The sequence below is a fragment of the Trichoderma citrinoviride genome (genome assembly GCF_003025115.1).
Source record: "Trichoderma citrinoviride strain TUCIM 6016 unplaced genomic scaffold BBK36scaffold_21, whole genome shotgun sequence".
Classification (NCBI taxonomy): Eukaryota; Fungi; Ascomycota; class Sordariomycetes; order Hypocreales; family Hypocreaceae; genus Trichoderma; species Trichoderma citrinoviride.
Window position 1 is genome coordinate 69,661 of NW_020194729.1, and position 26,186 is coordinate 95,846.

At 55.5% G+C, this 26,186-nt stretch overlaps 5 protein-coding genes across 5 annotated transcripts; 2 read left to right on the forward strand and 3 right to left on the reverse strand.

Annotated features, from left to right (window-relative positions):
• Window positions 1-736: 736 nt before the first annotated feature.
• Window positions 737-2,249, reverse strand: BBK36DRAFT_1190057 (SCA7-domain-containing protein; the record flags this gene model as incomplete). The annotated part of the gene is made up of 5 exons (XM_024896650.1): window positions 737-1,144; window positions 1,208-1,384; window positions 1,462-1,953; window positions 2,039-2,161; window positions 2,222-2,249. The coding sequence occupies 5 exons, from the start codon at window positions 2,247-2,249 to the stop codon at window positions 738-740; spliced, it is 1,227 nt and encodes a 408-aa protein (XP_024745160.1).
• Window positions 2,250-3,075: 826 nt separating this feature from the next.
• On the reverse strand, window positions 3,076-5,015 carry BBK36DRAFT_1190066 (SGNH hydrolase; the record flags this gene model as incomplete). Its single annotated transcript, XM_024896651.1, has 4 exons — window positions 4,920-5,015; window positions 4,404-4,537; window positions 3,242-4,344; window positions 3,076-3,150 (listed from the first exon to the last, which is right to left on the reverse strand). Exons 1-4 carry the CDS (start codon window positions 4,979-4,981, stop codon window positions 3,076-3,078), a joined length of 1,374 nt encoding a protein of 457 aa, XP_024745161.1. The 5' UTR covers window positions 4,982-5,015.
• A 1,376-nt stretch (window positions 5,016-6,391) lies between these two features.
• BBK36DRAFT_1145311 (hypothetical protein) lies at window positions 6,392-7,484 on the forward strand (the record flags this gene model as incomplete). The annotated part of the gene is made up of 3 exons (XM_024893745.1): window positions 6,392-6,542; window positions 6,620-7,225; window positions 7,336-7,484. 3 exons carry the CDS (start codon window positions 6,392-6,394, stop codon window positions 7,482-7,484), a joined length of 906 nt encoding a protein of 301 aa, XP_024745162.1.
• A 1,426-nt stretch (window positions 7,485-8,910) lies between these two features.
• BBK36DRAFT_1130636 (RasGEF protein) lies at window positions 8,911-12,667 on the reverse strand (the record flags this gene model as incomplete). The annotated part of the gene is made up of 5 exons (XM_024891860.1): window positions 8,911-8,938; window positions 9,036-9,306; window positions 9,366-9,582; window positions 9,647-11,932; window positions 12,014-12,667. The coding sequence occupies 5 exons, from the start codon at window positions 12,665-12,667 to the stop codon at window positions 8,911-8,913; spliced, it is 3,456 nt and encodes a 1,151-aa protein (XP_024745163.1).
• A 9,459-nt stretch (window positions 12,668-22,126) lies between these two features.
• BBK36DRAFT_1130829 (hypothetical protein) lies at window positions 22,127-24,757 on the forward strand (the record flags this gene model as incomplete). The annotated part of the gene is made up of 3 exons (XM_024891887.1): window positions 22,127-22,280; window positions 22,455-24,555; window positions 24,622-24,757. The coding sequence occupies 3 exons, from the start codon at window positions 22,127-22,129 to the stop codon at window positions 24,755-24,757; spliced, it is 2,391 nt and encodes a 796-aa protein (XP_024745164.1).
• Window positions 24,758-26,186: the final 1,429 nt, after the last annotated feature.

Consider the following 26,186-nt stretch of genomic DNA (forward strand, 5'->3'; position numbering starts at 1 on the left):
CTCAATAAGCTTGACTCGACAACAATCAAGAAGAGACAGCTCTTTGTATCATTGACCATCCAGAATAGGGGACTCAGGTCTATTGTACATTGTTCCTGTCTTGGAAACTCGCAGACAATAGATACCCATCATGAAACAATTAATACCATTCACGACAATGGCTTCCAATCGCACTGCTCCTCTCAAACAGAACATGAAAGACTCATGTGCATTTGATCTTCATCTCTATTTCTCTGAGCTCCCCATCTGAACCCATCTCGTAGTATACCATATACGTATGTATGCTCACCCCCCGAATAAACAATCTATGCAGAGAAAGTGTATAAACAATATAACGTATGACAGTCCCCCAAAACAAGATGTGAATAGCACAACGAAATACTCCAATACCCACCGGAACCAAAAACGCCGGCACCCTTTTGCACAGGGTGAAGAAGGATGTTTGAAAAGGGCACAACAAACCCTGTCATTTCACTCATGAAAAACCCTTTGCCTGACCTGTTCCCTCTGCGCAGAGTGGTATATACCCAAAACAATAAAAGCAAACAAAAAGCTGATGAATAAACCAAATTGAAACAAAAGGAAAGCAGAAGAAGTGGGAAACAAAGACTCGCCTCACGCCCCTCATCCATGCCACCCAACCACTGGAATAGCGAGGTCCAGGAGAAAAAAAAGGAGGAGAAGGAATAGAAACAGTGTAAAGTCTCTCTGTATCAGAAGGAAGGAAAGCATCGTCTCTACGCCCGGCTCGCCACCGAGGCTTGCCTCTGTGGCGGCGCAGGCATGCCGAAACTCGCCTGTCGCGCCGACCCCGGCATGGACATGGACTCCACGTCGGGCTCGCCGGGAGCGTCTTCGTTATCCAACAGCCCCGGGTGGCCCGTCCGCAGTCTCTGGGCGCCGAAGCCCGTGACCTTGAAGATGTTTGTGCGGCCGCCGTTAGTGGCCATCTGCAGTTGCTCGTGGAGCCTCGCCAGTTGATACTGCCGCTTAATGGGGTTGAAGACGGGCTGGGGTATCAGGGGCTGGGGGTTCCAGTTGGCCAGGGCATTCATGACGGCGCCCGTCTCTTCATCAGAATCTACTGGGCCATTGTTGGCGTCGTCGTCGTCTTCGAGGGGTGCGTTTGCATCCAATGCGGCCTCTGTGATACATGGTTAGCCCCTTGTACACTCCTAAACGTCGTCATGCATCGGAGGCAACATACTCTGCTGCTTGGCCTGGTTCTTTTTCTGGTACGCAGCCAGAAGCATATCGTAAGGTAAAGACCTGCCCGAGACGGCACGTTTGGCTCCCATTGAGTGGCTCTTGCACGTCAAAGAACGAGCGCACGGCTGTCCATTGGGTAGCATCACGCCACACTGACGCTCTACATCAACAGGTCCTATAGTAAGAAAATAGGAGTCAGCAGACCATCCAGGACAGGGAGCAAGTAGAAGCAGGTCTCTTCCAGCAACACACCTTTTGGTTTGGGCAGCTTGGCTTTCGGCTCATCCTTCTTCTTCTTCGCCTTGGGGCCCTTGTCGACGTCGACATCTGCTTTGCGTTTCTTGCTGGCCTTGTCGTCCGGCTTCTTGCTGGCGGCCTTCTTCCCGGCCTTCTTTTCGTCCTCGGCCTCGCTGTCTTCGTCCTTGCCGTCGGCGTTGTCGTCGTCGTTCTTCTTGGCCTCTTCCTCCCTGGCTGCCTCCTTGGCCCGTTCCCTCGCCTCCCGGGCCTCCTTCTTCCGCTGCGCCTTCTCCTTCTTGACCTTGAGGCACTGCGCAACGTGCGCCTTGGCGGCCGTCTTCAATATGCTCTTCTTGCAATGCTTGCACTGCTGGAGCTCGGGGTTGTCCTCCAGGGGTCGTCCGGTGGTAAACGTCTCGCGGGATAGGTCATCTAGCTGGTTAACGACGGGCCCCGGAGACACGGGTACTGAAGGGGTTGTTGCACTGCTAGACTTTTTTTTCTCTTCTTGCAAAGCATCAGCATCGGCATAACCATAAAGGGTTCAGGTCTGTCTGCGGGAAGGTGAAGCAAAAGGATCATGGTGACATACCATCGACCACGCTGCCCTCCATCCAGTTGCCCGGCTTGTTGTGCTTCGGAACCGACTTCTTCAGCTTGATGGTTGCATTCTTCGAGTCCTTTTTGGAGGCGACCTTGATGGTCTGGTCTGCGCCTAGAAGCACAAGTCAGCACAAGCTCTCTTTCTGTCGCATTCAAAGGCCAGGCAGCCCACCTTTGCGCGATTCTGCGTCTGGCGCCATGATTGTCGCGGCGCCCCCGAGACGGTATCAGTGGAGGAGCTTTGAGTCGCGCAGTTTGTACGAGTTTGGGTAACGATCGGAACGAGTATGGCGAGGCGCGACGGCGGTCAAGAGTGGGCGGTTGATGCTGGGTATAAGTTGGAGATGGACAGTGACGCTGTCCCTCGATCGCGAGGCTGATGTCCAAGCAACCCAACTTCACGTGTCTTGGTGCAATCGGTATGGCGACGGGGGCGGCAACAACAATGTTCCGGGAGCTCCAGTGCAAGTACCCACTGGCCTTGCTGGGCCTTTGACTCTAGCGCTGGCCAGCTTCAGTGTCCACTCATTGATTGATGCTCTCAATAGATACTGAGTTTGATGTCAACTGGACGTTATTGTTCTAGGTTAATCGAGTTCAATATTTTTCATCAAGGCGTCTTTGCTACAATGATGTGAAGAAAAGGTGAAGCACCAGATGCAGTCAAATCGTATGCATAATCAAGGGAGCATCTGCCGCCACTTTACAGCACTACTTTAGCTGGAGGGTACTCGTACCTGGGCTACGGGGTATTACTGGGTAGACCCTGGCTGCAGATATGGAGCCTCCCCATGGGGTGTCTGTCAATGGAGTCTTTCATCGATTCATTTATTCTCCGCTACCTTGCGCAAGCCCAAGTCAAATTCTATGTAGTAAAAGGTATATAAATTTATACAAGGCATCTTTCAGAGGCGTCAAATCAATAGGTATAATCCAACGATGCATCGAGATCATCAGAAGTGGAGAGGAGGGCGATTAGGGTATGGATATGCCCCCAAACTCAAAGACCGGCTGTCATCGTCAACCTCAAATCGTCGGGACGCGCATTTCGCGCCATGCCTTGTAGATCCGGTCTCTCATTGCCATGTGGCCGCGACTCCGCTGCAACCAAAAGTCAGCATACCTCTGCAATAAATCATCATTCGGAACACTCAACACGAAGAGCAGTAAATAATGGTAAAAGGCAGCTCACCGGATGAAAAGTCTTGCCGTAGTATGTAGGCACATACCACATCGAGTTCTCCGCCACAACCCGCCCGTCCGCCATTCGCAGCATGGGTTCTTTCTCAGCGGCCATGGCCATCATGCACAAGGCCAGCATTCCCCAGTCCCCGGACTTCTGCGCCGGCTCGAGGCAGGTTTCCGGGTCGATCAGTGGAGAGTCCGGGGGCAGCAGGGCGCCGTCTGCCCCGAGCACCGGCTTCTCCGTCTCGGGGTAGTTGTCCAGGCCGCCGACAAGGAAGAACCAGGTCTCATTCCTCGCGTAGTCGGGCTCGACAACGCCTGGTTCGCAGAAGCGATGCCCCTCAAAGGCGTCGTCGTAGTCGACAAAGAGAACCCTGGGCTCAGCAAAGGCGGCGTTGATGGCATCGACTGAGTGCCGAATCTTGTTGTTGACATCGACAACCATGTCGTTCATGCGCTGGCGAAGCTCGCGACTCAGCTTCGGGCCGCGCCACCACATGCCAAACGAGTAGTCGTCGCACTCGTCCGTATCGGCGTTGAAGAAGCGCGCATATCCGGTCACGGTGATGGTGAACCAAGGCCTCTTCTCCCAGCGGACGCGATCGAGAACCTCCATGATGACGAGTCGAAGACGGTGCTCAAAGTTCGAGCCAGCCATTTGCTCGTCGGCGCGGCGGAGAGCAGCCTCACAGGTGCCGGAGTAGAAGCTGTAGAAGCGGAATATGCAGCTGTTCATGATGTCGAAGAAGCCCAGGTCGTTGCCGCCGATGGAGAGAAGGGCAAAGTCGGCCGTCGAAGTTGTGTTGAACTCATCAATCTGGCTATGCTCGGCGCCAGCAAGCATATCACCGACGGTAGACCCCGTGCAGGAGAGGAACTGAAAGGTAGGGCCCTCGCCTCCGTCCTGGCTGCGCTTGAGGTCGTCGTGCACCAGCATCGGGTAGGCGTGGATCCCATGGCGACAGTCATCTTCGGTGCCGTTGAAGAGGCCCGTGCCAATGCCGGCCGAGTACGAGTCGCCGAGGGCGATGAAGCCGGACGGACGGTTGCCTGGTCGGCTGGGGAAGGGCGGTGCGTACGGAGCTTGGGGTCGAGAGGCTGCGGATGATTCTGTGGTGAATTTGGAAGCTTAGCAACCGACTACATACTAAAGAGAGACGCCGTGTTACCTATAGGACGCTGCCCTAATACCAGCTGTTCATCGTCCAAGCGATGCTCGTACGGCTGCCATCCACGGCCCTGCGCAACCAGGCAAAGGCCGCGGATCGGAGCCAACGCCAACAGCAGCAACCAGCCGCGATTTCTGGATACCGCGTCATGCTCGGACAAGAAAGATGAAGAGAAGCTAGATTTCAGGCCACAAGCAGCAATAATGACCAGCGGCGAGCAGCCCAGAGCATTTGGCGGCGAGACGAGATTCACACGATAGGACTGCCCCGGCGTTGGGGGCCGGGGTGCGCAACTTGTTGGGCCAACGCTGGCGATGAGGCTGTCTGAGATTCCGGGTCTGATTGAGAGCGTCTGGCGCCTACACGGCCCGGAACATCACACGAAGATATATATATACTATGCCTTACTTCTCTGACGCAGTAGTAAAGCGCATATGATAGATGCGATGCTGCCATGCGTGCTAATGGAGTGACCGACCATACGGCCTCGGCCCTGCCTGCCTGGGCGCGACTAACAAGATGGATGTCCGCCTCTTTTTGTTAGGCTCGCACAAGCTCATAGGCTGCCGCTGCTGCATGTGCCGCGTCGGCGACCTCCTACTTGCTGCAGCGACAGCAGCCGTGCCGGGCCTGGAGCTTGTCGTGCTAGCAATGCTCCGATGCTGGACGGGCGGGTTTCCGAGCAGCAGTTCTTTTAAGGGCTGGCTATACCCGTTTCGATGTTCACGAGACGTTGTTGAGGAGTTCACGCGGGTTGATGTTCACTGTGAATAGTCTGGTTGACGGACATGGTTCCCCCTCTTTAGTCTTGCGCGTGATGAAGGACGATATGGCTTCGGCGATGCCTTCATCTAATATCAGCATGAGATGTCAGTGAGAGAAGGGTCCATCATCAATCAATAGTCGCACGAGATAACGCAAGCAGCGAAACTCGGTCCAAGCACATCCACAGCTTGGAACCCTGCAGCTCTGTCCCGTAGCTTCAGCCGCCTCCATCACTTTTGCTGTCCAGAGTCTCCATCAAAGAAACATGCCCGTGCTTCCGGTCCAGACTCCACATGGCGATTCCACAACAGCGTGGGGCAGCAGGTCGGATCTTCAATGCAGACCAAGATCAGGATCAGGGCCGTGGAAAAGGCTGGAAGACAGAGACAAAGAGCAAACACAGTGGGAAGCTGAAGCGAGACAAGGGTACGGAGTATGTACAATGGCGCCAGTTTCTCGACGTACGTCATTCACGTGTTGCTGCACAATCCCTCGTCTCTCGTCTCCACCCTGCCGTCAATCTCGATTCAAGCATGAAAAGGCCTTTTGCGTCATCGCCTCAAACGGGCCCCTTTTCAGCTTCCAAGCCAACGACGAGCTGCGCGCATCTAATTCGTGCCTCCAGAATAGCATAGCAGTACGAGCAGTAAGCATAAGTTGCAATACGAGTATGTAAGGTAGTGGCCGAGAGCATCTATTACAAGTACCTATAGATACCACACGCGTGCAACAGTCCCACCATCACTACCAGAGGGTACCTCCACCACTTACACAAAACACAAAACGCCCCCCCCTTTGGCGTCATCGCCGTCATCAAAAATGTCCGTGTCTTCCCCCAGCCTCGCCTGCCAAGGGCCAACCGGCGAGTTGCCAATCCGGAATCTGGTTGCGTTAGCCGAACATGAGGCGATTGTCCTCCACGGCTGGGCTTTGCAACGCAACACCCTTGTTGTGCGTCTAACAGGCAATCGACGTCAGAGGCGGCTCCATTACATGCTGCCAACCTGAACTGCCCGGTTCTATAAAGGCGGTGCATCCTCTTGACTCGGCCCTTGGGACTCCAAAGTGAATTTCTGCCAGTCCAACGTACTTCTATCGATACCCATCTCGTTTCAATTGCTCTCAATCTCTCATCTTCTGACTTCAACTCTCCACTGATTCCCGGTGTTTTTTTCCATCTCTGTGAACCATATCCAATACCCACCGTAACTATACACAACGCAATGGCGTCTACCATGGAAACCATCAACCAACTCGCCTCTTCCGCCGCCAAGGCCGTCTGGGGCGACTCCAACCCCGAGACTCACGAGGAGCCCATCTCGGGAGCCACAGGCGACGTCTCCAAGGGCGAGCCCTACGATGCTGGCAACCTGGGTATGTCATGGCCGACTACGCCAATACCTGGTTTCACATGCATCAGTCATCCATCAACTACTAACACAAGAGTTCAGACCCCGAAGCCCAACACAAAGTCGAATCCAGCCTAAACGCCAAAACCAACACAACTGACAAGGACGACACACCTTCAGACCTCGCCGAGGGCGAATACTACGCCCTCTCCTCTTCCGCAAAATACAAGCCGCTCCCCGAAACCCCAGACACCCAGGAACGACCCAACGACATGACCACCACCACCGCCACCAAGCCCCAGAACACCACTCTGCCCCAGGACACCTCTAAGCCCAGAGACACCGCAACAGACACATCCCTAGACAAGCCCGCGGGCAAGTCCACGGCCGAACCAGCAGACGCCCCCGTAAATCCCGAAGAAGGCAAGCCCCTCGACCAGCTCTCCGGCAAGGGCCCCCGCCCCGTCGAGGAAGTTGCCAGAGAGCACGGCGGAAACGCTGCCGCCGCCGCCTCTGACGACTCCGTCTCTTCTCCCCAGGACAAGGACAGCAAGCCTCAGCCCAGCGTCGAGGCAAAGCAGGAACACCAGAACGCGCACGAGGGAGATAAAGCTGCCGAGGAGACAGAGTACGTCAAGACGACAGGACTTGCCGCTGATGGAGGCAATTTCGATGCCTCGAAGCCTGGTGCTGGGCTAGAAGCTGATCGTAAGTTTCACTCCCCCTCATTTCTACCAAAGGAATTCTCCCTCCACTGGGCTCGGGTAGGACAGAATATAAAGGTCGAATAGCTTGCTGACCAACGATTTTAACGATAGGATTGATGGAGCAAAAGGGCCTCAAGTCGGCAGAGGACGACAGCAAGGGCACCAGCGGTGGCCGCAAGAGCTCCGATTCGGGACACCATCACCACAAGGACAAGCCCAGTGTTAAGGAGCGAATCAAGAATAAGCTGCACCGGCACTAGGCTATTCTCGAGGACTCATTTCTTTTCATCTATACCTCTGTTGCTTTTGCTTGTTTAGCAAACTGTATCTCGGAATGCTGTATTAGTAGTCGTTGAACATGAGGCAGAATGTTAAATGATAATGCTTACCCTGTATTTCATCGAATATCCGCTCGAAGCACACCCATATCCATCTATTTCAAGATGCTTTGTATGTCCTGAGAGCCATATGCGGAAAGGTCGTAGTCTAATTGATAAGCCATTCTGTTATACTTTGGCTTCCCATTTCATGCAACCTGAGGCAGCCCATGCAAAAGGCTGAAAGTGTCAAGGTGACACCCACTTCATCAAAGTACCTAGTCAACCATCACAACCTGAACCTGAATAGTAGACACACTCGCATAACCTATATACTCACGCACCAGATATATACGCAACTATATAAAAAGCCTATCCTATTCTGGTATTTACAAACAGAGAAAATAGTATATGGCAAATATATAGAAATCCCCTTCCATGATCTTCAACACCACAACTCACCGCTCTCGTCAAACAACCTCGATCCCCTATTCCAACCCTTGAGGTAGAAATACCCAAGAGCCCAGGGAAATCAAGGCCTCAAAAGACCTCCATCCCCAACACAACCATCCTCACAAGCAAACATTCTTCTCTTTTTTCGTCTTCTTCTTCTTCGTCTTCTTCTTTTTCTTCCCGCATGCTGAGGACCCAGGGAATCAGAGTCCCCGTTTCAAACCCCCCAAAAGCAAATTCAACCCAGAATGAAAGCCAAAAGCCCATCAGAAGCGCCACCCTCCCCAACGCTGCGTCCATAAAAAAAAAAAAAATCACACAAATTCTCCTCAGAGTAATATTCATATTGCGTATCTTCAAACCCCGATCGCCGACTTGCGGTTCCCAACAGTTCTCGGTGAAAACCCCCAAAGCCAAATGTTTGCATCTTTGGCTCAGGGGCCAACTTTGCATGCCCCAATGAAGAATATAGGAAACCCGGGCCGCAATCGCCTGTGATGCTTGCTATTCATGCTGCATTGTCCCCAGGCTGGGCAGCCAATGCTCGGTCCCACGCTTCCTTCTTTTTGGACTTCTTTTTTCCTTCGTGGAATTCTCATCTTCGTTCTAATCCTCTCGTCCGAGACAAAACACCCCCTCTTGGAGCCCTCTCGAAAGAGGAGAATATAATTCAAGCTGGCGCGATAAAGCAGAGCCGTTGCGGCATGACCTCTTTCCTCATGGTTGGGTGCTTCCCTATCCTAGATTTCCCTTGGTATATGATATTCTGTTTTCATCCCTGACATGCTGTGTGCTCTTCCAATATACGCCGCTTGTTTCATTGTACAACACGCAGAGCATGTCTCATGACATGGTCCAGTATCCAGTATAGACATCGCCGCAAAACCCAGGGTCCGGGTGCTCGGAGGCGAGTATTTTACAAAAAGCCAGACTCGGCAAGTACCCTGAAGCAAATGGTTAACAAAGTTTCTATAAAATTGAACAAGCGAGGAGAGACGGCCAGGAGAGCCATCTTCGTCCCTTTGCGTGTGTTATACATACCTCACAATCTTCTCGTCTTCGCGCTCACGCGGTTCAATCTGCAAACTCTTGTCGTACATTTCATGCACGTCTCCGGCGGCTTGCATGTTGCTCAAGATGTAATCCTGCAGCTCGGGAACTGGCTGAAGAGAGTAGCCCACATTCTGGTACTGTTGAATGTCGCGGATGACTTCGGCTGTCTTTGCCCTCTTGGCAAAGTTGATCAAGTTTGTCTTCTTAATCACCGAAGGGATACCGTCCTCGATAAATGTAAGGTCGGTCAAGTAAACGCCTGGGGCAATCTGGTTAGCTCTTCGTTATTTGAAGCTCTGCGGAAAAGCTCCAACTCACCAAAAAAGGGAATGCAAGGCGGGTTGGCGACATGAAGCGCCTCACGATACTCGCCAAAATTCTTGGTGCTGGCCATGAGTTTCCGCATCGTTTCCAACACGACGCTGGTGCGCTGAGGGATCTGGTCCCAAGTTCGCTTCAGACGGGCGATGGGCGCCGTGCCCAATGCTGAGATAATGGACGTCAAAGTAGAAAAGTTGTTGAGGCTTCGACATTTCTATCCGAAACAGTTAGCACACGGCCTTTTTCTCACACAAAACACAGAAACGGGCAAGACATACGTCGGCAACGGCGACAAAGTGCTTAATCACCACCACTCGCTTTTTGACATCCACCTGGTTCAAGATCATCTCCGCCACCCAGTTGGTCATCTGGTTGGAGTGCAGAATCAGGGCCTTGACATTGGGAGATGCGTCAGGGTCGCCCTCCGCCACCTTCTTCTGCCACGTCTTGTTCAAGCACTCGGTGGCCTTGATCTTGGAGTACAGCCGAGACTCAATGACTGTCAGCTGGCGAGCAAACTCGGTCACGTCAATGTCCAGGAACTTGAGCTTCTTCATGTTCTTGGGAACAATGGGCGTCGGGGTGCTCTGGTTGAGCGTCTGGATCATGCGCCTGGCCCCGGCTTCCTTGCCGCTGAGCCTCTGGTCCAGGATGGCCATCAGCGGCCCCGAGCCTGGGGTCTCGGTCGACTTGACCGTGTCTCTCGCAAACGTGTACACGTCGCGGATCAGCTGCTTGGACTCGTCGTTGAAGTCCTCCATCCAGAAGCTGTCAAACCAACTCTTGAGAATGTTGACGACTCTGAACCGGATGAGCTTCTGCTTGCGGTCCCGCCACAGCTCATAGTCCGACTGCGAGAGCCCCTCGGGGGGTTGGATCCCGAACCGCTGCACCAGCAGCTCAAACAGTTCGCGCGCCGTTGTGAAGGATCGATAAGTCAAGAGGAAGGTGTTGTTAAAACTCGAGTCAAGCTTATCGTGGCGCGTGAGCTGCTCCACGAGCGCGAGGAGGGATCCTCCCTTTACCGTGGGCGTGGTTGCCTTTGCATCCCATGAGAGATCGTGTTCGTGGTCCAGGAGCAGGAACTCGGGCGTATCCTCATCGGGCTGAAGCTGTGGCGACGGGTCTTCTCCAAAGATCTTCTTGACCTTGGAATAGTCGCCCTTTCTGGAGAATCCGGGAGGGGCATCGCCTTCGGAGTACGATTGCGTGGTGATGAGCGGAGGCCGAACCGGTGCCGTCCTCGAGTCTGACCGTTGGTGCGGCCTCTCGTACGGCATCGTCTCGCCTCGCTGCAGCGGGCCCCTTTGCGGTCGGCGACCTGCCTGCTGTTGCTGCTGCTGCATGTTGATGAGGACCTGCTCCGAGAGCAGCTGCAATGAGAAGCCGGTGTGTGACGAGTTTGTCTCGAGCGCTCTCGCGCATTGGCGCACATAGTCGAGCCGGCTCTCGAGGGGCTCCCCTCGCACCTCTGACCACTCGTCCGCCAAGGGTCCAGCAACAGCCTGGCAGCTGAGAATGAGGTCCGCAATGTTGTCGTAGAGCGATTGCTTGTTGATGCTAAAGTCCTCCAGCTGCGGCGTCTGGAAGGTGTTGCCCAGAGAGGACAGGTCGACAGACTCAATCATGGCGATCCACGGCCTGAACATCTCGACCACCTTTCCGCCGGCAAAGCAAATGTTGTTGGCAATGGCCTCATGGCGCTGGGGCGTGATGATCTTCTCGGGGGTCGTCAGGTTCTTCTCTAGCTCGCGAATGCTCGACACCAGCATTCTCTTGTGCTCGTCCAGCCTCTCAAGCAGGTTGCCATCAAGGATTGCCGTGGGCTCGGACGCGCCCTCTTCGTCGTCGAGGAAGTTGGGAGACATCAGGTCGTGGTAATCCAGCCCGTTGCTCTGCCAGCTTCCACCAGAGGTGCTACCAATGACGAAGCCGGGGAACAATCGTGGGATGTCCTCCCCTCTCTGCTGCCTGGCAACCTCGACATAGCTGAAGACGCCAAGCAGGACGCCGTCGGCCTCTTGAAGACACTTTTGCACGGATTCGGCGTTGGGCCAGTCGGCGGCCGCAATGTGGGAAGAAATCACCAGCTTCGAGAACTTGGACATCATGTCCCGGAAATGCGGGTAGAGCGCCTTGTTGGTGGAGATGATGGAAGGCTGGCCAGAGTGGTTATCCGTTGTCCCTGAGCCAGCGGCAAGAAGCAGTCTGAGGTGGTCGGAGATGTCTTCGGCTCTGGCGACGTACTCGGAGCGGGCGTTGTTGGTGACGGCTTCGCGATATCGGTCGATGGCGCGCTTCATGTTGGTGACGAGGAGACTCCAGGTGAGGGGCGGCGTCGAGCCGTCGTCGAAGAAGGATTTGGGCACGCTGGTGGTAGGCGGGACGTTGTACGTGGTGCTCGTGAAGGATGTCGCCGATGCGATGTTTGGCGGCTGTGAGCTGTTGGCGAATCCGAGGGCGTACGCATCGCTCCTCTTCCGCCGGCCGGGAGAGGTGCCGTTCATCGAGTCCATTGACGTTGATGGCGAGAGGACGGCACTGAAGGAACCCCGAGTGCGAGGCTTGAGATGTGGTTAGTACTATTACTCAATCAACGGGTGTGAAACCGCGCATCTGGTTTCTTGTCATGTATGTTTCCTTACCATGGAGCCTCTGGACGCGTGCATCAGGGATTCGCCTTCGGCCTCGGAGGCGGAAGTGGCCGAGTCGTCGTCTTCGTCCTGGGTCAGCCCGCGGGCCATCATTTCCGGCGGCGGTCGCGTCTTTTCGGGCATGGCAACGTTCATGCGGTCCCTGGGGCCCGTCTCGGCTGAGGAACCGGGAGACTCGAGCGGCAGCTCCATGCTGCGGTCGCCCGTCATCATGTTGTAGTAGAAGAGGCGGCCGTCGGGGGTGGCCTGCGGGATCCAGAAGTCGGCGCGAGACTTGTCGCCCATGTCGGTGCCCTCGAGGGGCAGGCTGCCAAAGGCTTCGCTTTCGGAATCCTCATCCTGGTCGGCGCTGTCGTCGTAGATGTCGTGTTCGTCGGCGTCGTCGTCGATGTGATGGGTGATGAGGCCGTTCTGGCCAGCCTCGGGAAACTCGTCGGGGCTGGTGATGGCCTGGCAGTAATTGCTGGGAAACCAGCCGCGCACCCCATTGATCACGCCGTCCCACCAGCCGCTCTCGAGCTGGGTGATGACCTGGATGACATCGCCCTCGTGGAAGCTCAGGCTGGTCCTGTCGTCGGCCTCGTAGTCGTAGAGGGCACGGACATACATGCTGCCGGGCGGCGCAGTTCCCACGACGCCGTCCATGGCTTCGGCGCGCGCGTGGTGTGGGGGAATAGAAGGAGGGGCGGCGAAAGGAGAAGTTTGGGGTCAGAGAGACGGTAGAGAGAAAAAGGATAGAGAAGCAAAGGATAGGTAGAGACGGAGATGGAGAGAGAGGGGCCGGTCGACAAAGGGCCTGGACGCAAGTGTCCCGGGACGGGAAAGTCGTCGATCGAGGCTCGTGGGAGGGCGATTGCGCTCGAGGCCGAGGAGGATCTGTGCCAGCGGCGGTGGTTCGAAGGGTCGGATTTCGGTTCAGGGTGAGATGGCGATAGAGTCAGAGTCGAAATCAGCGCAGGGCATGGTCCGCGAGTCAGCCTTGGTGCAAGCCGAGGACGGCGCGCGCTGGGCGGATAGCAGTCTCAATGAGCATGCCACCAATGCGCAAGGCGTGAAGCGCTGCAGGATGTTGGTCGAGCGCAGAGGCAGAGAAAGGACAGAGGCAGAGTTGGAGACTGGAGTGAGGGCAGGAAAGGGGAGGCTATCGTCGACTGGAGTTTCGGGTGGCGGGCAATTGGGGGGCGTGGCCTCGCTGCAGAAAGGGCACCCAGACGCTTGCTGCTAGGCCCGTTCCAGGCTATTGGCTGCTGGCGGTTGGGGGAGTGGAGGGGGGGCTCCAGGCGAGACGCAGCGCGCTGGACCGCTGTATCTGGCGCCCCATCTCGAATCCATGTGCTGGGCTGGGCTGCTAGTGGGCGGGCATTGATCCTTTCAATCTCCACCTCGACAATGAATCCATTCCGGCAGCGGCTGCTATTATTGTTGCATTATTTCAGTTTCTGCCAAGGTGACCTGCGCAGGGTCCAGTCTCGAGGTAGTAGAGGTACTTGCTTGCTTGACGTGAGAACTCAACCGCCTTGACACTTGAACATCGTGTCGCTGTTTGCGTCTGCAGTACCTTACCTAAACACCAGTGAAATCGAACAGCAACAAATCCATCTCATGCCATGCACCACAGCAGCAGCAGCAGGACCCCGAGGCGCTGCTGGGTCCGCTGGATGCACCTGAAGCATGCCGTCGATCGCCCGTCAGCCAAACATGAACATGCCCGCACATGGAAGCGCTGCTCCTCCAGGACAGGCCAAACGCGAGGCAACGCGCGACATCAGGCCCTTGATTGGGTACCTGTACGTACAAGCCGAAATGAGACGAAACGCCCCATCCGCCATGCCTCCTTTGGCGCCATATCCACGCGGCCAGGTACAGCCTACTCGGTGCAGCCACGGGCGGCAGGCCATATAGGAGCGTACCCGGTACCTGTGGCTCGGAAACTGCTGGTCTGTCCGCTAACAGGTTGAAGCGATGCCTTCAATTGACAGAACGCCTGCTGGCACCTCCTGAGCCCTTCAAGCCGTCCCGGCACCTTGCGCGTGGTTAGCACGCATCTCCAACTGTCTGAGAAGAACCGCATCCGTCAACTTGAATCGACCCCACGGCGCTCGTTACCAGGGCAAACGGAGCCTGTCCATGGCCGGGGACTGGAAGTGGTCTACAGCGGATCGAACAAGCGACGATACTACTAGTACCTATGGAGTATCTACTAGATAGTATCTCGAATCTAGGGGGGGAAACAGCGAGACGAGACTGACTGGCCTACCAAGGACACAAGACACTTGAAAGCGTCTGCAGGCATCCAGACAAGCATCCCAACGTCCAAACATGGTTACAGGATCAACTCCGAGGACGCACAGGCAGTTGCCTGCCTGTGCCTGTGCCTCATCCCCATCCTGCGTCCTCCATATACAACTACAACATGAGGCACTTCCAGGGCTGTCAAAGCAAGTCAATTGACTCCATTGGCAAGTACCTTATGGAAGAACGCTTGATTGGTATGTATTCCCTGATCCTCATCTCATCATCTCTCTCTTCATCCCGTCTTTCAGTCATCATCTCTTGAAATACGAATAATATGAGGGCTCTCGTCTCGTCCTCCTCCAATCTCCCCAGCTCGTGCCGTCATTTGCTTTCTTTCCATGATACGATGATGATTCCTTGTCCGGCAACACCCCACGTCTGGCCCCCCTTCAAGAAAAATCCACGTACCCGGATACAGAACACTGGACGATTCTGTTGCAACGCAAAGCTTTGTGCAATACGTGCACCTCTGGATGACTTGACAAGTCAGTCGTTGGCCCTCTCAGCAAACCATATAGACCGTCTCATACAAATCTGACGTCTAGCTACTATTGTACCTTGCGAGTTAAAAAGGTCCTCAACCCTCCAATCTCGGAGCGACGGCATACGAGCGGTACAGCCACGAAACTCGGTAGCCATACAACGACTGCTAATCTCCCTCAGCATACTGGAGGAAGAAGATCACCGCAAACCGTCCAACTAGCTGAGTTGGAAACCTACTTTACAAGCACATATGCCGAGAGCTCGGCATCAACACGTTTACCTCCGTATACCAAGTCTCCCAAACACCCGCCTCTTGCTGCAAAATGCTTCCCAAGGCTCTTCCCCTCGTCAGTCTTGACATACCCATACCGCCTCTTTAGACCTTGGCAGAAGCCGTCTTTCCCCAGCGCATGAATACAAAATCAACACTAAAAGCCGGCTTCATCCACAAGGCAACGAGCCGCCAACACAGCACAGCAACCAACTCATCAAGAGCCGATAATGACGACGGGGGGCAGCGAACTAACAGACATGCACTACTATAGACAACCACGGAGGAGTCCGCCGAACGCCAAGAGGGCTGACGAGCCTTGAACACAGGATATCCTCTTAGATTCACGAATGTGGAAAGGTGCCTTGTTCCAGATAGAATGCCCCTTGTACTATCCCAAGGCACATGGAGGAAACCAGTAACAACAACGCACCAGAACAAAGAAGGTGGATTTTCCAAAACCAAAAACAAAAAAAGAAAAGAAAAAAAAAAAGGGAAGAAGAAGAGAAAAGAAAAGAGATCCCGCGGCCAACAAAAAGGTTCACGAATTCTAGAAAGTGGATGTTGCCAATCTATTTCCAGGGGGGAAGGAAGAAAAGCAACCGGAGGGCCAGCCCTCGCCCTCGGAACCGAAGAAAAGGTACTTCTTTTCACTCGTCCACCTCGTCCATCAACGGTCTTCCTGAGAGAGAAGTACGAGTACCAACCCCCCCCTGTCAGCGAGTCCGTGGAGCTGGTGCCCGGAGCGGCCAGCCTCCCAAGCCTCGACGTCCCGGAAGCCTCCCCCGGACCCGCCTCGCGAACCAGGGACATTTTCTTTTCTCGTCCGGCTAACCAACACAGGCTACAGTATTCGCTGGCCGTCTGCATACCGTACGCGAGGGGCGTCTCACGATCTCTTCCAAGGGAGAGCTGGTCCTGGCACTGTGCGGCATGCAGTAAGGTACGTACGTGTAATTTGCAAAGTGCTAGCTCGAACGCGGGCTTGTCGCGCTTCCACACATTCCCGCGCACCCAACGCGGTACGTATCTTTGAAACGGTGAGGCCGCTGGCCCGAGACGGAGCACGACAACGTGTGCGGGTTCGTGCCCGTTTCCTGTGCTTCTCTCACTCTCCGTTTCACGGTACTTGAGCGACTGAGGGGGGGCGTGTGCCTGTGGGAGGATAAGCGCGCATCCTGCCACGCCGCCCACCGACCTCATACTGTGCCGCCAGCGCTGCTGTTGGCATCGTGTACTTGGCGTCCAGAGATGCTGCCGCTGACTCTGCTAGCACATGTGCGAGTCTGGAAGAACGGCACTTGTCCGGTCGACCTTGGTGCACCAGAGCGATGCGAAAAGGGGGTGAATCGTTCGGCCCCTTTCTCGCCCTGCGGAAGTCTGTAGCTGCTTGCATGTGCTGTTGATGATGCGCTGCTTGAGGCTCCAAGTGATGGACGGTCGATCAGGTACCAAGACACGCAAGAAGACGTGCACGTACAACGAGTCTGCATGATGTCAGGACAGGACAAGCACACCAAGGAGAGAGACCACTTTGCCATGTCTCAAGGCAATATCACGATGCACCATACAAACAGCTTCAGATGGGGATTGAACCCCAGAGTATGGGGTAACATCTGTCTGGACACTATCAGCGTTTGGGCTGTATCCTCACGGGTACCAACTTCATTGTATGTAAATACGGAGCAGCCGCCAGACCCATTCGCTAGCCGTACCCGGTCTTGTGCCACTCCAAGGACTGGACGACCAACATGAAATACTAGAGAAGCTTTCTACCGAGGTGGCGGTTCTGTTGCTTTTTTTGGTTGCAATAGCGCAAGCCAGCTTCTTGGCCCTTCAGGTAGTCGTAGACGAAGCATTTCTGTCGCTCACTCTGAGAGGCGTGAGCCGGCGATTTGGTTTGGCGATAGCCTCTCCAAAGTTCGAGGTCGTAACTCGTACAAAGTTATACTGCTCTCAGCCAAACGAACTTGCAGGTGGCCTTTGTCAGCTTCCCGGTTGATCCATCCCACGCTTCCTGAGAGCTGACTAGAGCCGCTGTGGGTTGACGGAGCGGGAGCTGCAGCCACAGGAGAACAGCAGTTGTAAAAAGCGACAGTAAGACGGCGATCTTACCTTGCAGGCACGCAAAGGTCCGGTACCAAGTAGAGTGCAGACAACATGGCCAAGGCATGCTTACTCGTACCCGACACTTGGACCTGCAAGCTAACATCAGCAACGCTCAATATGGTGCCGGCTCCAGTCTTCGAATCATCATTGCGCAGAGACGCCACGACTCGCCGTCCCGGAGGAAGCAACATTCGCCACCAGAAGCGTCAACATCGACCTGTATCCCAACTTGCACGTCAGGCGTTCGGGCACCTGAAACCGCTCTTCATCGTAGCGAAGGCTTCGGCGATTCTTTATACGAGAGCCATGCTGAGTGGCGGTCTGCTGCAGCTGCCGTGAGGGTTCAACCTTCGGACGACCCTCATCACCGCCAGTCTGGCTGAATGGCCGCCATGAGATGACCGACCCCTGGATAGACGGAGCACATGTAACGATACTTCGTACTTCAACCAGGCACGCCTGCGCGCATCTGCACGGACCCCTGTCCGGTTTCCTGATAGCTAATTAACCCGTACGTGTACAAGCACGGAACACGGAGAGAAGAGCCCTGGTGGACACAGAATGGAAGAAGGGGGTCAAGTTTCAATGCGCCCCTGTCTCCTTCATGCACGAGAGCATCCATCTGCCTTTTAGCACTGCCCAGAGTACAGTAGCTGCGTGCAAAGCAGGTTCTTATACCTAGTACTTGTAGTACGTGTAAGAGAAGGGTCCCCTACTCGTGCGTCGACAGTCATTCTTAGAATGTATCCATCTCCGTCATAGAGTACAGGAAAAGGTACTTTCTGGAGTGACCGACACCGACTGTTTTTTGGCGGCACTTGTCAGGCAGGATTGCATTGCTCTGCTGTCTTATTCGGAGCTCGCTGGCTCTGGCCAGCGTGGGCAGGCTACACGCCGTTTGTCCTTGGCTTGCCAGCAAGGTCTCTCAGTCGCCTTCCAAGTACCACTTGCGTAGCCATGGGAGCATCATTTGTAAGTAGGTACGAGTACCTAATGGCCGCTGACAGAGCAATGTACTGTAGCACTACCCCGTAAAGGTGTTTGATACGGAGACGTGCAGGCCTGCAGGCCTTGCCAGCGTGCCTTGCTGCAGTTTTCCATAAGTTGTTTCGTGGTCTGGTTGGCCTGGGCTTCTAGAAGATGATGTGCGAGAGATCTCGATAGAGCTGCCCGTCCTCGACACTTGTACAGCGAGTCATCGGTACAGCGTACAGCATGCAACAGGCATAGGCAGTACCTTGGAGGAAAGGATCATTTCCCAGGCCAGGAGCCGGCTGGAGGAGACGAGAGAGCAATTGAGGCTTGATTAGGCTCCGTATGTGTCTCATACCTTTGTCGATGCGGGCAGTGACGATATCCGCGGCCAGACTGTGTTCAATGAGCGGTGTGCGACGGTCGATACAGTGCGACGCGTCGTTACCAACGTGGAAGCTGGCTAAATACTCCCAAGACCGCCAGACTCTCAAGGGTCGGCGAGGTCGTGGCCCGGGACGAAGTACAGTCGTAGTGCGTTCTCAGCTCCCAAGTTCGGACATGGCGTCCGCGGTGGGTTGGGTGGATCGCCAGATGCAAGACGGGCCTCGTGTGATGATGAGAACCCAGCCCCGATGCTATGGAGGCGGAATCGCGGAGACCAGGTGCTCATTGCCCTCTTCGCTACACATCATGACGCGCGCGGGATGTTGCTCATCTTGGGCGCATTACCAGCAAGGTATGGTACCTGCGTCCACGTCGACGTCTCGAGGGGGGACAGGGCTTCAAACAATCGCTTCTCCTGCTCTGCCGGCGCTTGGACTTTCCAGAAGGTCAAGTGCTGCAAGTACATGTAATCCGAGGCATTGGCGTCGCCCAGGGAGACGTTGAGAAGTGGGCACCCGGTATGACTAGCACAAGCACCTGGAGCATGGCTGTCTTATATCCACCTCACAGAGTGGTAATGCCAGCATCAGGCCTGGCGGAGACTTGCCATATTGGGCGCTTTGAGGCGTGGCGGTCGTCCCGGGCGACAGCGATGGATTCCTACAGCGTCCGATCCAGCTTATAGGCGAGCCTGCCAACCAGGTACAAGTACGAGCACCGTACTTGTACGCGTACTATTGCTGCGGGACTTGGCAGTAATAGAGCAGCACTGGCGGCGACATTCCACGTTTCTCGTCTGCGAACCGGACACCCAGCATCCCTGCCGTGCCGTCTTGCGTGTGACTGCTCAACCGCTTCTTCTTGTCCATAGCCGTGGAAGGGAGAGGAGAATCAGGGAGGGAGTGGGTCGCTCAGCCAGAAGCCAACAGAAGATGGGCAATGGCTGTTCTCGTGATGCATCCAGGTCGTACGGAGCAAAAAGGACAGCACATCGCGTCCAAGGCTCTCCGTCCTTGTTTGGTGCCGCCAGCATCGAGACGCATAGAAGCTGCGTTGACCGACTGTCGGCAGACTTCGATGGTGGGGGTCTATTGTAAAAGCACGGTATTCGTACAGGACAGGCGGCAAGCTGCGCGCTCCAGGTACAGGGTGTTGGCATTGAGGACTCCGTCCAGGCGGACTTGCAGCGCCCATCATTCATGCCCCAGCATGCGTGGACAGCGAATCAAGGGGTGCTAGAACACGCGGGACATGATTTGAGGCCGCCTGGCGTGGGAGCTGAGCTGAGGGCGAGGCGGGAAGAAGCGAGCAAATAGGACGATGCAGATGATGAATCCTGGAATCACACGAGGGTGAATGATAGAGAAGAAAGAGAAAAGCAAGCATGAAAAGGAAAGCAAAAACGCTGGATGCCGTCAAAAGACAAAAGAGGGAACATGAAGTTCGAAAACGCAGCAGCGGGGCAGCAGCGAGCGGACGGACAGGCGGAGGATGGAGGATGCAGGTCCAACCTGAAGTCGCTGACATTGACTTGAGGGAAGAGCCAAAGTTCCGGTACCTGGTGGGTACCCTGTGCGAGACTCATCGGGGACTGAAGTGGTCGGCATGGCGTCGGGTGTGCCTGACGTCCACTTGTGCAGTTCTCTCCCTTGCTTGTTGCTTGTCCCGCGATTCAGGCATGTCCTTTATTTCCTTTTTTCCTCTTCTCATTTTTCGTTTTTTCGTTTTCCTTCTTACGCACGGGGGCCATTCGGGCCAGTGTCTTATAGTGCCGTTGATTGGATGGTGGCACTGCAGTTGTGTGCTGTTTTATGTCCCTTGTTTTCTTTTTTCTGCTCTGCTCCAAGGTGCGTGGCGTGGGCGTTTTCAGGTCAACGGGTACTACTGGTGCAGCTACACTGAGGTACCATCGAAGATCTCCATGCCATAAGGTACGAGTACATCTCGTCTAGGCCATCTTGGGGACACTGGTCGAGCTGGACAGAACATCAACTCCCTATAGCAGACCTCGATTGACAAGCACATCATCATGTTGCGTCAAGGTGGACTGCATCACTCCGCCATACCTGGGCTTTATTAGTCCATACTGCTAACACAAGCAGTTTCGTGTGGGTTCGGCGAAGGAAATGGCACCCGTGGACGGCAAAGCTGGTGGTGTCAGTCCGGTCCTAGCGCAGGTCTGTACGAGTACTGTACATTCTCAGTCCCTGTGCGGATTCTGCAGAGGCGTGGGAATCGAAGCGTGTGACTCCGGCAACCAGAGCCTTGAGCCCAGACAGCGCAAAAGCTCCAGCTGCGAGCTACGGCGGGCCAATGGCGGGGCAGGGCCTGCCAGTCCGCGCCCAGGTACCGGTACGTTGCCCAAGGCCCAACCGCCCCCCTGCGCTCCCCCTGCCTGCCACCTTAGCCGGTGCTCCCACAGCGCGAGTGTCAGTGGCCTTGGAGGGGCGCTCCAGCACATCGAATCGCTGGAGGGGCCGAGCTTCGCCCCTCTTGCGCTGACGGGACCCCCGCTGGAGGCACCTCACTCAATTCGAAGCCCGCGGTACCTACCCAGTACCTTAGTAGCGTCGGTGGCCAGCGCAGCACCAGGTTGCCGTTGTCGCGCTTGAGCCTGCAGTTGAGGTGATGTGGGCTCCACGGTGGTCGCTTGACCGTGACCAGGCCGAGCTTGACGACTTGCAAGTGCAGTGGTGGCTGTACCGTCGCTGCGTGCGATGGCGGCAGAGGTACGGCCCTTGATGCGTACCTGTACCGGTACCTGCCGGCCGCAGCCCCTCGCACCGGTCGCCAGCTGCTAACGCACACCCAGAGCCGGGTGCTAACCAAGCCCGACCCGCGCCCAAGAGTCGAGCGCTGCGGCTTTAGAGACAAGCAGCGCCTTTTGCCTCCCCCTCCCCCTCCATCCATCCCTCTTTTTTTTCCCGACTTTTTTTTCCCTTCCCTCTCAGGTACTTTGCGGTGCCCTCACTCCCCTCTCTCCCCTCCGTACCTCGACTGCTTGTTTTCCCCCCTCCTTCTGCGCACCCACCCCTCCCAAGATTCTTACCCCCCCCCGTCGTGGCTTGCTGTCCGCGTTCCCCGAATAGAACCGGTTCCCCTCCCCCCCTCCCGCCGTCTTCCTTCATTTACTCGTACTGCCGCCTCTCTCCCTCTTAACCCGCCTCTCCCCTCTCCATCTGCCACCACCCTCGTTGCGCCCCCCAAGACACAGACACTGCATCAACTCGCAGCATCGTCAGCCCCCCGACATCCCATCCCACCGAGGCCGCCCAGGAGCCTCCGCCCTCGCCAGACCCCATCATTAGAAGCTTTCCATGACCAGAATACCGTATTTTCCAATGAGCAGCATCACCATCGACGCCACCGCAGTCACACTTTAAACCCCACGGGCGCGCGCGCGAGCGAGGAGCCAGGAGTCGAGAGCGAGAGCACGAGAGAACGAGAGAACCCGCAACCCACCACACGAGCACGATATTCAACCATCGGAGCGTTCGCCCCAGCCGGCAGAGCCGAGCGTCGCGTCAGCGCAAACCCATTCAACCACCGCCTTCACCACACAACACACAGCACGCGACTCGCCCACAATGCCCGGCGCCAGCGTCGCAGTTCTCCCGCCTCCAGCGGCCTCGACACCCTCCTCGCGGAAGGCGTCTCTCGCACCGGAACGCAAATACAAGTGCCAGTTCTGCAACAGAGCCTTCAGCCGAAGCGAACATCGAAGCCGCCATGAGCGATCACGTATGTTTTTTTTTTCTTGTTCCATCAGAATTTTCCCCCTCCGCCGGGGTGCCTCTCGGGAGTTGCAAAGGAAAAGATGAAAGAAACATCGACACGAGACCTGGGAACTCTCGAGAGCATTCCTTTCCCCCTTCTTCTCTTCAATGGCGCCCGTCTTGCTAACCTCCCTCTCAGACACAAAGGAGCGCCCCTTCAAGTGCATGAAGTGCAGAAGCACCTTTGTGCGCCGCGACCTCCTGCTTAGACATGATCGCACAGTCCACGCCAAGGATGGCGGCGTCCCCCTTCACAGCGACGGTAAGCGTCGCGCTGGACTAAAGACTCGAGCCATCGGCGGGCCCGCCAAGTCGTCAATCGCCCTCGACACGTCCACCCTGGAGCAGATGGAGGCCGGCGGCGACGGCATTTTCGACGTGGAAGCCGCCGCCATGCTCGTTGCGGACTTGCACAACAAGGCCACTGCTGCCATGCGCGGAGACGATGGATCCTATGAGGACGGCGCATCCATGGCCTTCTCTCCGCGAAGCTCCACCGTCATGGAGCCCGCCGTCACGTACCCGTCCGGCGCCATCGCCCTCCCCCAGGTCCAGTGGGACAATTTCATGGCAGAGCCCAAGCCGCACTCCATCACCTCGAGCGCCTCTGGCTCTTTCGAGTCGTCGAGACTGCAGCACCATGCAGGCCAGCTGCCTCCCTTCACCAGTCGAAACACCAATGGCCTCGTGCCCGCTCTCCAGTCCATGATGAACTCCCTTCCAGCCCCTGGCTCAGAGGTTCCGGGCCCTCAGTCGCCCGCCGCAGTCGACTCTCAACAGGCCGGCTTCCGGGCTCCTCAGGTTTCGGGCGACGACGAGCGCAACGCCATTCTGGACAACATCCGCAACTCTGACCGCGAGCACGCCATTCCCGAGAGCTTTCGCCTGCCCGGCCTGGGTTCTCTGAATCGCTATCTGGCCACGTACTTTGGGCTATTCCACCACCACCTGCCCTTCCTGCACCCGGCCTCCTTCAGCCCGTCTCAGGTGTCGCCGCCGCTGCTGTTGGCCGTCCTGAGCATTGGCGCTCTCTACGCCTTTGACCAGGACCAGGCGTACATGCTCCACATTGGATCCAAGGTGCTCGTCAACCAGTTCCTCCAGAACAAGGAGAACTTCAGCTCCCGCAAGTGTCCCCTGTGGACCATGCAAAGCTCGCTGCTCAACATGATCTTTGCCAGCTGGAGCGGCGACCCCAAGGGCCTGGAGTGGGCATGCTCCATCAAGAGTCTGCTCGCCAACATGGTGGCCGGAAACCGCTACGAACTCAAGCTCCGCCAGGAGGCCCGCGGCACGGCCAAGCCTACTCGTGCCGAGTGGGTTGAGGACGAGGGCTGCCGCCGCACCTATTATGCCGTTTACATCTTCTTTGGCTTGCTGACCCTGACGTTCAACCACACGCCCGCCATTGGCTTCAATGAGTTCGAGGACCTGCAGCTTCCTTCGACGGAGGCCATGTGGAACATGCAGGTTGCCGACGAGGCCGCGTGGGCCGAGCAGCTCGACAAGTCGCCCGCCGTCATCTTCATGGAAGCCCATGACAAGCTGTTCCAGGGCGAGACGCTCAAGTACAGCGCCTTCTCCACCCGTGTCATGATCAATGCTTTGTTCCTCGAAGTATGGTACCACAAACGTAGCCCTGAGGCCCTGCAGGATGTCGTGACAGAGTACAAGCTTAGACTCGCGCTGGAGACGTGGGAGAAGTCGCTGGAATTGTGCGAGCGAGAATCTGTCGTGGTGCCCCTCAACGCCCCCCACAAGGGCCACCCCCTGATCTTCAATGCCCGCGCCATGTACCGTAACGCACGCGCCCGTCTCGAGGTCGACCTGAAGACTGTGCAGGAGGCTCTGCGCTACCATGAGCCGTACGAAGTGGCCGCGGCCATGTCCCACGCCCGGGATCGCGTCAAGCGCTCGAGCGAGATGATCAAGGTGATTGAGGAGTGCTACAACTGCCTCGAGACGGCCGTGGTCCAGGGCGTCCGCTGGGTGGCGCGCACCTCGTCGACCAACTGGAGCGTCGAGCATCCTCTGTGCGGCCTGGACCTGATGATCATCCTTACGCTGTGGCTCTATCGCCTGGAACATGACGAAGAGCCCGCGACGGAGGAGGAGGTGGCCATGTATTACAAGGTTCGCCAGCTCTTCATCAAGGACTTTGACGAGAGCATCATCGCCAACCTGAGCTCGGTCGTTGCCCGTCTGTGGGGTTCCATGTTGGACGAAGTTGTTGTGTGGGGGTATGTTTCCCTCTCTCCCATCTTTCCTCGATTGCCTGATGCAGACTGCTAACGAAGCTTTGACAGGATTACGCGCCTCATGGGCGAATCATTCAAGTTGCACTCAGAAGCCCTTGTTGGCTATGTCGGCGACGAAGCTTCCTCTAATGTGTCGACTCCCTCGATGACATCGCAGGGAGCGGACGAGGACAGCGTGTACTAACAATATCTGCGACGACGAAACGAAACTTTTTCTTCTTCTCTCTGTTCATCTTTTACCAGGGGAGCGCTCAGACACGCGCCGGCTTTTTCCTAACGCACAACTTGATACTCATGGCTTTCCTTGTTGCTTCTTCAACTCTCTCTTTCTTCTCTTCGTCTTCTCAACTTGATTGTCAAACTTTTTTAACTTGTGGCGCGTGCGGTTCGGAAGGAGTCAGGTTAATACTGGGAAAGTACTGTTTTTTTTCTCTCTTGTTGCTTTCCTCTCTGTTTCTCTCGAAGCTTCATCTTTTCTCTTTCCTTGGTTTCTCTTGTTGTTTCCTTGACGACACCTGAGGCAGAGCAGGTGCTCGTGTGTCTTGTTAGTTGTCTGTTACTGATCTTAATCTTTGGCCTTGGCTTGCATTTGCTCTTTTATTCTGCATGGGTCTGATCGAAAAGATCATGGGGGAATAATATTGGAGAGGCGGCGAAAGCAGGAAATTACCGGCGGGATAAAGGACTTTGGACGTTTCGCATGATTTCGGGGCCCCGAGAAGGATTATTTTGGATCTCGACATATCGGCAGCGCAAGCTAATGAACAGTGAGGGCAGGTTGATTGGCTGGTCCATGATGGTGATGCCGCCTTTTTCGCAATCCCTGCCTTTTCTTTTTTTGGTTTCTAATGGTCCTTTGTGGCCTCCTTTACTCTACTTTGATAATCCTTCCCCCCTCTTCTTTTTTTTATCTTTCATTTCCTTGTTATACTCTTATGTTGTGCGTTTGCTTGCTTGTCGGCTGTCGCTTTTTATTTGGGATCGCAGTCTGATTTACCATTGGCAACTTTCCAAATTCTCAGATACCTTGTTCGATATACAGATTGCTATTCTTCATTGGACTTTTCTTTTTCCCTCTCCTATCACCCTCGAGTCTCCTTTTTCTCTCTCCTCTTCTCCTGGCATTTCTGGGTGCTCTTACCTGGTATTGTCGTCAACGCTTTGTTCTTGTGCCGTGTCTTGCTTTCGTCTTGGTCGAGGTATGCTACGAAGGGATGTTACGGTATGACAGGCCTCGTCGTCGGCGGGGTGCTGCGTGTGCCGCTCTTCGATGTGTATAGATATCCTAGTACTACAATGCAAAAATAATCTTGTCTCTGTCAAATGAGGAGTCGATGCTTGTGATGTGGTGGCCGGTGAAGCCACGTAGTCTCTAAAGGCGTGTGCTGTCTGTTCAGGTAGGTAGTATCTGGTATGCCGTATGAAGAAGTGTAGATGCAAGGTGAAGCAGCGCGTAAAGGTGTGTGCGGATGCAATGCAATGTGACTGCGCTAGATCAAGCAGTGACATCTACCACACGGGGCCAATGGGAGAGAGATGCTCCATGGTAAAGGAGAAGAAGGAGACGAATGGCGACGAAGAGAAAAGCTTGGCTCCTCGGAAACGGGCCATGC